The 13,084-nt window shown below is 36.1% G+C and overlaps 1 protein-coding gene across 3 annotated transcripts in view; it reads left to right on the top strand.

Moving 5' to 3' along the window:
- Positions 1-13,084, top strand: part of LOC101743388 (transmembrane protein 135) — a 55,431-nt gene that overhangs the window by 30,545 nt on the left and 11,802 nt on the right. Inside the window, exons 1-5 of one of the 3 annotated variants that reach the window (XM_062669218.1) lie at positions 2,476-2,746; positions 8,020-8,180; positions 9,022-9,155; positions 10,090-10,216; positions 12,288-12,439. In XM_062669218.1, the coding sequence (XP_062525202.1) occupies positions 8,022-8,180; positions 9,022-9,155; positions 10,090-10,216; positions 12,288-12,439 (572 nt within the window). In that variant the 5' untranslated portion in view covers positions 2,476-2,746; positions 8,020-8,021. Of the gene's footprint in view, positions 1-2,475; positions 2,747-7,988; positions 8,181-9,021; positions 9,156-10,089; positions 10,217-12,287; positions 12,440-13,084 lie in introns of those variants that run through there. The other 2 variants (XM_062669217.1, XM_062669219.1) reach the window with 2 other exon arrangements.

The following is a 13,084-nucleotide window of genomic DNA, read 5'->3' as shown; positions in this document are numbered from 1 at the left end:
TTTCTTCGTCACTCGAACACTTGACAGATATGGGGATCGAACCCACGACGCTCAGCACTAACATAACTATCACACAATGCCATCAGTGCAATACGCTATATAATTAAGTATATTGACATCAAATCAGTCTTTTATTGCTATCGATTGTTTGGAAGAAATAATATTTAGGGCTAAAACCCCTTATTTGTTATATGTATCGCTATCATCATTGTCCTGCCCTTCTCCCAGTAACTTTGGGGTCGGCGCAACATGTTTTCTCCTTCCATACTCTTCTATCATATACCATTTTTTCACTCCCCTCTTACCCATATCGTCTTTCACGTAATCAATCCATTTCTTCTTAGATCTACCTCTTCCTCTATATCCTTCCACATTCATAGTCAACATTCTCTTACCAGCCTCATTTTCATTTCGTCTCATCACATGTCCATACCATCCCAATCGCGCACTTCTCAGCTTCTCTGTCACAGGTGCCACTTTCAGACTTCCTCTAACATATTCATTCCGTATTCTATCCATTCTCGTTACTCCACACATCCATCGCAACATTCGCATCTGTGCTGCATGCAATCGCCTTAATGTATCGCTAATGTACAGTAAATGATAAAAGATTGACACATCATTTTTCTTTTTTTCACAAAAGTCCTTCTTCATTGCAACATGACCAACTGAAATATTGTTTTTATTTGTACTTGCTCCATAATTAAAATTAAATATATTATACGTTTTTCCTGTTTTGAATAAAAAACAAAATTTAACTAAAATAGATTAACATTACGTGTGTATACCGACTAGTTACAAAAACGTTGAAGACTTTTACATGTAAACAATTTTTTACGAAAATAATTGTTCGATTGTGGTCGAGGTGATTGAGAATTAAAATGTGTTTTTTTTTTTGCCTCACGTGTTCTTACTTTTAATATTTTTGTGATTCGGACGTTTTTGCGTCAATTAAATTAATAATACAACTCAATGCTAAAAATTCTCAGGCAAAACATAAGATATTTACGATTACAGACTACACTTATTAATTTCGGAAAAATGTGGATTTTCATAGCGAATGAAATATTATATATATAAATTATATATTATATATATATATCGACGCTTGAAACGCAAACATGACTAAGCGACAATAACTGCTTTGTACATAAATGATAGGCAATAACCACATATTTCTAGAAATATATTTTTTTGCGGATCGAATATTTTAATTCATTTATTTCAATCCTACAGCTACTAGCTAGATTCTACTACAGCTAGATTCGTTAAAATAAATTTTGTTTTCAGGTATTTCAACTTTAAATTAGTCTACTGTACAGTTCACGCATTGTCGCTTAGTCACTTTTGCCTTTCAAGCGTCGATATATATATATATATATATATATATATATATATATATATATATATATATATATATATATATATTATTGCTTAGATGGGTGGACGAGCTCACAGCCTACCTGGTGTTAAAGGGTTAGACATCTACAGCGTAAATGCGCCACCCACCTTGAGATATAAGTTCTAAGATCTCAGTATAGTTATACTAATAATAAACGTAATAAATTTGGAAATCTCATAATGTTTAAATTAAAATTTACAACATCAATTTCGTGTTCACCTTTATTGACACTCCGAGCAACAATTATATACATGTATAGTTTATTTATTACTCAAATATACTACGGGCTGTATGTACAAGGTCATAACAAAATACATATAAACACAATTTAATTGAAATAACAATTAATATACAATCATTTTTTTACTAAATACATTTTATTTTACTTCTAAAGATACACAAAGCATTAATGTCGCACAATAAGTCACCTGTATAACTACAGATATACCTGTTGTTATTACGCATGTCGGTGACGCGAATCCGTAAGATTTTCCTACCAAAAATACCTCAACGCGGCTAAGTAAGTTTTCACTTAAAAATCCTATAAACTATTTAATTCTCCTGCCCTTCTCCCAGTGGGGTCGGCGCAACATGCTTTCTCCTCCAATACTCCTCTATTATATACCATTTCTTCGCTCACTCCCCTCTTACACATATCTTATTTCACACAATCCGTCCATTTTTTCTTAGATCCACCTATTCCTCTAAAGGAAAAAATTAAATAAATAACACACTGAATGGTAGTATTGGTAATTTACTGGTGATGGGACCTCTTGTGAGTCCGCGCGGGTAGGTTCCATCATTCTGCCTATTTCTGCCGTGAAGCAGTAATGCGTTTTGGTTCGAAGGGTGGGGCAGCTGTTGTAACTATACTTGAGATCTTAGAACAAGGTGGGTGGCGCATTTACGTTGTAGATGTCTATGGGCTCTAGTAACCATTTAACACCAGGTGGGCTGTGAGATCGTCCACCCATCTCAGCAATAAAAAAATGAAAAATAAATTAATATACTTCTAGTAGTTTCTAGGTCTGTGGAGCGAAATAAGCGTTCTCGGTCAAGAATGACTTGGCAACATAACAAAGCGTTTTGTAATCGGAGAGTGCGCGCGCGCCGGTGCGCTGCGCTCAAACAAACAACAGTATATCAAGCGGTCGTGGCTAACAATTAATGTTAATCAAAAATACACAAACGAACAAGATTTGTTTTCTATTCACCAATAACCTTACTCACCTCTTTAGTGTCGCTGAGAATAAACTAAAAACTTTAATCAAAAATATCGATTCCGATCCTAATTTAATAACGAAACTACAAGAAATTCCTAACAGCTAGGAGTGCTTCGTAAAGGTATGTATTATTTAAGGAATAAGCTGGAGATGTTTTATAATGAATTTCTGCTTCACGGCACAAATAGATCTCAAACGCTTTGCAACAATAAAATAAAGTGAACTTTATAGCAACTCCGATTAAGGATGATTTTGCAACGGTTTTTGTCGTTCGGACCACCAATACTTATAGGTTTTAAACGTTGGAAGTTATTGAAGAATGACGCTATCCCATTTCCAGTAGAAAATGATTTCGGTAGAATAGGTATCAACGAAAATGCCTAATGAGACGTGAAATCTCTAATGTATTTGAAGTTTCCACAGTGACAAAATTAAATAGTGAGAGCGGCTCGTCAATGATAACAGTACGTGTAGATTTGTTTGATCGGCTTAATGTCTAGTGATTAGTGATCCTTATTAATGAACAACATGGCTTGGGTTTGATCTCCGATAGGACTCATACAATGTTATTTAAAGGCAATTTTTGTCTTTATTCTTGTTTGTCTTATAATTTTATAAGCGAACTAGCTGTACCCGTCCGCTTTGCTCACCCCCACAAAGATTCTCATCATTGACGCCCTCGCAACTGGTGTAGGGAGTCCAACACTCATATAAATATTACCCTATCCATTAAGTACATGTATTTTCTACATGGATACCAAGTTTCAAGTCAATCGGATGCATGGTTCAGTAGTTATAACGGAACATCCGTAAAAAACACTATAGATTTATATATTAGTATAGATTTAAATCAACACACTGAGAACGCGGTTTTTTTTCCAGTATGTAGAAGTAAGTAGAAAAACTGCCCTGAATCGCGCTAGCAACATTTTCAATTTTGAGGCAACAATTGTTTCAAACTTTCGCTGCTATCTGCATTATTATTTTACCACAATTTTCGACTTAATAATCACGAGGCTTGCAATGCGCTGAATTATCTGAAACCCATCAAATATTACCGTGCTTACTCTTAAATAATATTAAGCTCACATCGGAGCAATATTTGAACTGTTTATAATACCTAGAAACAGACTGGCATCCGAATATATCGGTCGGAAGATTTCACTTACCTATATCATTCCCTATATAGCAATAACTTCCTTTTACTATTTTTGGTATTCTCTCTACTCATATTGTTAGGGCTAGAACACTAAAGAGTTTAAATCTTCACTTCACTTCGCTTAAGCTCAAACCACACGTCCTTATCTCTGATAATCTTTATCAGCAAAACGCTTAGTTTAACCGCCAAATTAATCCCGTTAAACACAATAACTGTAACCTCAAAACGGATCCGCGAACAAGTTCAGGAATGAGGTCGAACGGAGATTAGTGCCGCAAATTGTGGTCGATCCTGATAACGCTCTGTTTCAGTACGTATGAAGTCAAATTTTGTTTGCGTTTCGTTTTAGCATACTAAAAAACAATCATTTTTATGAAGGAAGGATTACTGGTGGCCCGGAGGCCCTTACAGTTTCATCAGGACAGGTGGGCGAGGTGCTCAGCCAGGAGGGTTGGGATATGCTAACAGCTGCCCGAGCGCTTCCAGAAGAGATCTAACAACTCGAAGGCAGCTGCTTGGCGAATGCATCTAGCACAGAATCGGAATCGTGACCCGCTGAGAAGATCCGTCCGTTATATATCTACCCGTGCGTTCTCGCAGTACTACCTATTATAAATATCCCGCATTGTAATCAAAACATATTCCGCAAAGTATCTAGTACAAATCAAATGTCCGCGTATTTTTTTTCTATATATACAGCGCAGCCGACAACCAATTACGCAGTCCATTGTTATGTATTCCAGGTCCGAACGGTAATGCTAATCACACAAGCGAACACGCTATCGGCGATGCGCTAAATAATCAACGATACGCTATGTTTTATGTGGTTTTTTTTTGCTTGGTTCATTACGATTTTAACCGTCCACTGAGGATTTTTACTCTTTATCCGATATCGGAAACGTCATAGAAAATATGATTTAAACAACAATGTCAGCTAATAGTACGATTGAGGCATTGAGACGAAAATAGTTTTAATGTCCTCGTGGCCTAAAGGATAAGACAGGGGTCCTACTTGATACTAGCAAGCATTTTTTTCCTACCTTAGCTGATAGCTTTGAGAGGCTATGTCAGCGTAGACTAACAAGTAGGTGAGCTCATGGGGCTCAAACCTGACGACGTACTAACACTAATCCTAGCAAGAGTAGTGCTTCGCAGAATCTACTACCGAATCGGAAATGCAACCTACTGTTAAGATCCACTGAGTGTCAAGCGATGCTACTACGTTCAATGTGCTAATCCAACCCCAGGCGGAAACCATTTTTTTAAAATGAAATACTCTCTTAGCTACGTAGAGTTATTACCTAGACGGGTGAACAAGATAATGGTCCACTTAATGTTAGGCGGAGACGAGAGTCCATAGACATCACAACGTGAACACCGCCACCCACTTTGATATTTAACGTGTATGACTCAATTGAATTAGTAATTACGCATATTAAAATTATTACCACTTTGATTTTTTTATCCAGGCCAAGGCAACTTCAATCTATTCCGGTACTCGTTTTTGAGCAGTCGCGCTGTGAATGTTACTGAATCATTGCCCATTCACAACCCCTCCGGAAAACACTACCTTGGATAAAAATCAGGAGAGGAGTGGAAAGAGTTTGTTGGGCAAGAGCACTCGTGCCAGCAAATGTCGTTAGCAACGCCTACATCTGTATATTCGCGTTTTCAGTCCTAATCAAGCGTAGGTGTAAATGATGATGCTATGACAGGATACTTGAAGATATTATTAGTAAAGCAGGATATTCGAAGAGTGAACGCAGCCGTCTATTTCTGGAGACATGATTTAGCCCAAATGGTATATTAATACATTAAGTGTTTGTACAGCAATATAGTCTGAGTATTACGCGTATAGAAGATAGGGGCCACTAAGTTTTTTCTATTTTACTTTTGAAGTGAAACTTCTTTAGAATCGTTATGATTTCAAACTCGATGAAACGAAATGAAACGAAACGAAAAAATAAGTCCATAGAGACACAAACACATAAACGTATAGGATTCAGCCGGCGAGAGAATGAGATAGAACGCATTATACGTGAAGTTAAAATATCAATTCACAGAGGGCGCTACCTCATACTATAAAAGATGATTTACAATTATTTCTATTTAGTTTGTTATCAAGAGATGTCACTGCACGTAAATTCAACAATTCCTGAATCTCGATAACGAGATGTTACACAGTTGATAGACGCTCTCGTAGTTCTCTACTTACCTGGCGTAGGGATACAGTGATCATGCAGGCGGTTCCCCCAGGGTGAGGCTGCTCCATTGCACTGCGGAGTGGTTGACTCTTGCGTTTTTTTTTACTTTTATAGGTTCACTTTTATCGTGTGTGACTTGCACACACACACACACACACACACACACACACTCACTTGTTTTTTTTTTTTACTTACTTACTTATCCTTTACATTTGGTAAAGTTTTGTAACCTGGAAGGGTTATGCTAGCGTTACCGAACGTGTAGGCGAGTTCACGGGCTCAGCCTGGGAGTCTATCCTGATATCTGCTCTAGCAAGAGCAGTGCTTCGCTGAATCTAATACCGAATAAGATTCGCGACCCACTCTGACTCCCTATCCTAAGTGGTAAAGTTTTCTATGAAATGCGAGAAAGACGACGCAGAAATTCTCCGCAGAAGATAAATCTTTATTATTTCATCAGCCCACCTCTATAGCCTAGGATCATTTAAGTCAATGTATTGTGAGTCCGCATGGGTAAGTACCACAATCCCGTTCATTTCTGTCGCAAAGCAGTCATGCAAAAGTATAAGGCACACATATCCCGACCACAGTTAAAGTGATCGATAAAGTATACTTTGTTATTCAGTTACCATGGCAGGTTTAAAAGGTTTCAAACCAACGTCTAGAACAAGGAAAAATAAGCTTGTAAAGTGAACGGTGTCCTTCAAAAAATGACATGACGAAGTGTGTGAATTCTAACATATTTAATATAAAACGGATTTAAACTATTGTAGTCTCTGTGAAATAATCTTACATTCATTATAAATTATTATCAATTACGAAATTAACAATAACTAGTTGTTAAATATTCATTTTGTACAAATACATTTTAAGTAAGAAGTGAAATAAATATTAATAAAAAAGCAACATTACCAAATACAAAAATATTTTTTTGCGCTTGAAGTCAAACGAGTACACAGCCTGTTGATAGCGAATGGCTACCGATGCTTCGACTAGTGTAAGCTGGCAAAAGATCTCTGGAGCATACTAAAGTAGGTAACGCAGTAAAGTATGAATGGAATCAACTTCGAAGACACGTGATGCGGTAGTTAAAGCATGAGATTACATTGAACATTTCTCCTGAACACACTACAAGGAATAAACGCCAAAAAAAATGAAACAAAAGACACAGAAAGCCAAATTATCTCCGTAGATCAAGAAACTCCAAACTATCCGTCAGAATGGGATTATCGTCAATCCGATCTGCCCTCAACTGTGTGTCAAATAAAAGAAGCTGGTATTTGGGAGCCCCGGCACAGACATGCAAACATTAGCTAGTCGGAATGTCGGCCCTGTGCTTCTTAAAGTAAAATCTTTACACAGACATGTTGTACTGTACGGGGTGGGTCCAGGAGTTCTTATAAAATAGGAAATTGTTTTAATTGAAATATATAAAATAGTACAAATTATATCATGTGTTTCCACTACTAAAGCCAAATCTGTTCTGCCACATTTTTAATGATAAATCGTCTTTATATAGACGATTCATCCAGGAATGCCTTAGCTATTTTTATTTATATTGATTTGGCATTGAGGTGCATATGTACTAACAGAATAACAAGTGATAACGTATATAAGCCACACAACTATACTGGTGGTAGGACCTTTTGTGAGTCCGCACGGGTAGGTACCACCACCCCGCCTATTTCTGCCATGAAACAGTAATGCGTTTTGGTTCGAAGGGTAGGGCAGCCGTTGGAACTTTACTGAGACCTTAGAACTTATATCTCTAGGCGGGTGGCGCATTTACGTTGTAGTTGTCTATGGGCCCCAGTAACCACTTAACACCAGGTGGGCTGTGAGCTCGTCCACCCATTTAAGCAATAAAATAAAAAAAACACAATGCTACATATATGAACATACATACTTATTACTATATAGTTACAACATTATTTTAAATAAAATAAAAAGTTTTATTCAAAATGTCCCATTCAGTTAAAAGGTGATCTGGTTTTTCACAGGTCAGACTCAAGCGACCCTTATCTCCATTAGATATGGTTCAAATGAGCAAGGAGCTGTTCGAGAAAATCTACACGGATGTTGACTGCCATTATCTTCTTCATCCGTGGGGCAAAGGCTGCATCACATCGTTGCCGGTTTTATTCAAGGATTCTCTGATCGGCAGCGTAAAATTCTATTCTATGGTATACTTGGTAAGATTTTTTTTACTATTTAAGCATATTTACTGTAATTAAAACTCGTTTTAGGACTTAATTTCTTTTTTTTTCACTTAAATTAATTTAATTTTAATTTCTTCATTCATAATTCCAATTCTTCTTCTTAATTCTTAATTTTAATTCTTATTTCTTTTTACTTAAATCATTCGTGAACACGAACACAAAAAATTCGAAACATTTGGAAATGATATGAGGACAATAATTATTTTAACAAACACAAGATTAAGCCGTAATAATAGTTTTGATTACGTCTACAACTTGCACGAACAAAGTACCATGTACCAACATGGGTGAGTACCACCACCCTGCCTATTTCTCCTGTGAAGCAGTAATGCGTTTCGGTTTGAAGGGTAGGGCAGCCGTTGTACTTTAAAAACTGAGACCTTAGAACCCTTGTCTCAAGGTGGTTGGTAGCGTTTACATTGTAGACGTTTACGGGCTCCGGTGACCACTTAACACTAGGTGGACTATGACCTCAACCCATCAAAGCAATAAAAAATTGTGTCTTAAAATATGGTCCAGACCAATATCATAACGAAATCTTCTGCGAACAACTACATAACATATCAGACAACATAACTATTTTATTCAACACATAAATCAAATCTGATCTGGTATTGTGATCACGCACGGATAAGTACCACCACCCTGCCTATTTATGCCGCGATAACTTCAGCGTTCCGAATAACAAAACGGAACAGACGTTCTATAATTGAGACTCAATTGCGTCTCACGGCGGATGACCACATTCACGTCATGATGTCCATGGACTTTAGTTTAATACCAGATTTATGCAATAAAACACTTTTTATCTCAGATACAAATACTAATGCGTGGTAAGAAAATGAGAAAGAAAGAACAATGGCTCAAAATGGGTAACTACTACATAAGGTCGATTCTTTTCGGACAGTTTGTTGCAGGAACCGCATCCATCATCGGATGTATCGTCAGGTAAGGTGTGTTAATACATCAGCATCCTATGCACTTAGCCGGAAAGCTACATAAAAGTCCATAGTAAGCATAGAAATCATAGAAATCCCACCTTGAAGTTAAAGCTTATACGCACAATCTGATTAAGTCGTGCAGTAGATAGAGCCTCTGACTATTGCGCTGAGGGTCTTAGGTTCGATTCCCACACGGGGCAAACATTCGTGTAATGAAGGGTTTTTTTTTTGTTCTTTGTCTGGGTTTTTATTATCTATATAGGTACCTACGTCAGTCTCTGGTATTCATAACACAAGGAATCCTAATTTGGGGAGTTGGATGACCGTGCGTAAATTCTTCCCATTTCTTAATTTTATTTATTATTATTTTAATCTCCCTTTGGTAATTGTGACCACTTCGAAAAAAAATTATCATGCAAAGTTGCTGCTAGTTGTAGCGCTCGGTCTGTCTGCGTAGAATTTGACGTGTACTTTTTAATTTGCTTTACCAATACTTTGATATTTTTCCTACCTATGCTTTGAGAGGCTATTTCAGCTTCACCCTAACGTGTAGATGAGCTCACGGGGCTCAAACCGGAGTGTTGCTAACACCGGCCCTAGCAAGAGCTGTACTTCGCGGAATCTACCACTGGATCGGAAACGCGACCCACTGAGAAGATCCAGCGAGAAACTCAGTGGGCTGTGTCTGTGGACTAATTCGCTTGTCGAGCCCTTCGTCGCATGCGACGGGTTCGACGAAGACGGTGACCGGTGCTTGTGGTACCTAAAAGCACCGTTAATGGATCGGGAGGATCTGTAATAACGTGTTTTGGGCGACGTCGACTGTTTACCATTCGGTCTACATGATTCGGTCTACATTGATGGTTACTGTACAAAGCCATTGTAAATAATACGTAGAATCCATCAGCATTATCCCTTTAATATTTATGAGTATTTTTTAGGAAACTAAACGGCAATAAGTTCAAGTTCAATACGTTCCTTTTTGTACCGTTCACATTGAATGGTCTGTTTATTTACTTGGAGCCGCCAAGCAGGAGAGGACTTGTCATCAATTTGTTTGTTAATTTGGTAAGTTCCAAAAAAATACTTACCTTTGAACAGACAAACCCAAATCTTTATTATTTTACATTTCCTATCAATTTGACATGTATCCAACTATAAATAATCTATATATTAATACGTGAAGCAAAAACTTTGTATCCCTTTTTACGAAAATTACGCGGACGGAGGAATATGAAATTTTCCACACTTATAGAGAATATAAAGAAGAAGTGCACAATGCTAATTTTTTTTTTTAAATAATGCTTAAAAGATACATTAAATCAATAAAAAAAACATTGCACATACTACATACCATGTATTTGACGCACACACGCATGCATACTATATTTTATTGTCAAACTTTTGTTCTTGACGTCTGTGGTGAAATTGAGAATAGATTAAATATTGTTTGTCTTTATTAATATTTTTTATAGTGTAGCCTTGACGAAATTTGTGATTATAGAAGTATAAAATACAATCATAATAGTGTACAAACTTACAATTCCAATTATAGTCGAATTTCGACTACTGCGGGACCTCTAGTCTTTGCCTCGTCGGGTCCATAACATTTAAGCTACAATAATAACCCAACTATATTTTACAAGGATAACGTTGTTTTTTTTTTTCCTTTCGCGTCACATTAAATTAGTATAATAATATTACAAAAATATTAAATTCATTAGGTACATCAAACGATATCCGTTGGCCTTATTACAGATAACGCCACTTGAACAAACACACATTGAAATATACGATTTTCTCATAAGTAAATTAATCACTGCTAATTTTATAGAATTTATGCATGCCAAATTATCCAATGTCGTTTAGAAAAATGCCATAACCATTTCCAAGGAGACTATAAAGCATAGTCAAACAGATTACAATTCGCATTAGACAACGGCCAATCTTCGGCTTTTATAAAGCTCTTTTACAGACTAGCTTGTTTAGATCGAGCTTTGCGATCCAAGTGATGTGAGATGTGAGTTTCACACAAATGGCTATGAAACTTGATAATATTAATCCACAATCGTGTTTGGTATTCCTAGGTTGAAATTTTAAAACTTTTTAACACAAATAACGATCAGTCACTCCTTGATAACTAACATCCCACCAAAGCCGCATTGAAGCCGAACAATGCCCACGTTGTACCCCTTACTGATTAATCGAGAAGCTTTCGTGGAGCTTTGAGCATAAGCTCGGTCGTTCTGCTTATTAAAATGTTGCTCCACACTAAAGAAATCCTGTCACTAAAAAGAAAAAATGTGTTATCCGTTTTATGTTACAGATTAACTAATAACTAGTAGGCCTTTTATAAATTACAAGTCTAAAATCCTCTGCACTTATTTCCCTTAATACGCATAGTTTGCTTTCGGATTGGATGTCTTCAGATTTTTTTGCTTTGATGATCTTTTAGTTGGAATACTAAGTAGACGGTTAGCTTCTTTCTTGTAACAAACCGGATCTCGTGACTATCTCGTGACCAAATTCATCAAATTTGAGCATCGAACAAAAATCGTTTTTATGCGTCTTTGGATTTTACTTTACTCTAATAACATCAATTTTGATTTCAATAAATACTGAACTGTTCATCTATGCAAATTTTATTATAGTTAAGTTACGATGCGTCACTATGGGAAACAAAATCGGTTCCTTTTTTTTTTTTATTGCTTAGATGGGTGGACGAGCTCACAGCCCACCTGGTGTTAAGTGGTTACTGGAACCCATAGACATCTACAACGTAAATGCGCCACACACCTTTAGATATAAATTCTAAGGTCTCAGTATAGTTACAACGGCTGCCCCAGCCTTCACACCGAAACGCATTACTGCTTCACGGCAGAAATAGGCGGGGTGGTGGTACCGACCCGTGCGGACCCACAAGACGTCCTATCACCAGTAATTACGCAAATTATAATTTTGCGAGTTTGATTTTTACTGATACTTACTTTACTCTAATCATGTAAATTTTGATTTCAATAAATCATCTATGCTAATTTTATATAATTAAGTTACGATGCGTCACCATGGGAAACAAAATCTGTTCGCTCGCAGACAATAAAAAATTGCACAAAGACATAAATTTGATTAAACTTTTCAGTATATAGAATACTGGCTTCGGAGATTGGAAAGAGCTGCATATATTAAAATTACGAAAATCCGAACTACCGCACTTTTTATGCTGGGCAGCGCTCTCCTTTTCTACTTAATGCGATTAGAGGGAGATAAAAAAGAAAGGACCCAATTGTTTTGGTAAATAGAAAATTTACTATCTATATTAAACAAAATAACTGACGAACTATGTATTAAATTTAATGTGCATATTAATAAAATAAAATAATTATAAATCTAATCTTAATCTACATAAAAATGTAATAATAAAATAATTAGTTTCTGTGACTATAATAAACTAAATATTAATTATTTAATGCCTTTTTTTAGCTCCAAAGTACGAATATATTATTATGGAAAAAAAAGTTACAAAAAGTTCATTAGCTTTAAAACGGAAAATACGAAATCATCACTATAATAATATAATAATTAGAAACGTGAAGTAATTATCATATATTATTGAAGAATGGATTTTTTTTTAATCGGAATCAAGATTTTTAATAATTATTTTAAAGTTAACTATATCCTTAACTGAATATTAAAATAGTGGACACACATTGTACTAATATCAACGATAATTATTCTAATTTTGCCTCGTAGCCAATATTTAGAAATTAGTAAGTAAATTTAATTACTGCATTCATTATTTGGACCTTTTCATTACGCTTAGCAGAGATAATACGTACTATTTCCGAATACATGAAATTTTACAAGATTTGTTTGGCACTTATATTCTATAGACACAGGAAAAAACGAAGGGAAAATCTTCCTACGAATTTGATTGGT

This window comes from Bombyx mori, chromosome 6 (genome assembly GCF_030269925.1).
Source record: "Bombyx mori chromosome 6, ASM3026992v2".
Taxonomy (NCBI): domain Eukaryota; kingdom Metazoa; phylum Arthropoda; class Insecta; order Lepidoptera; family Bombycidae; genus Bombyx; species Bombyx mori.
The sequence above is the reverse complement of the archived record's forward strand: the minus strand, read 5'-3'. Positions and strand labels throughout refer to the sequence as shown.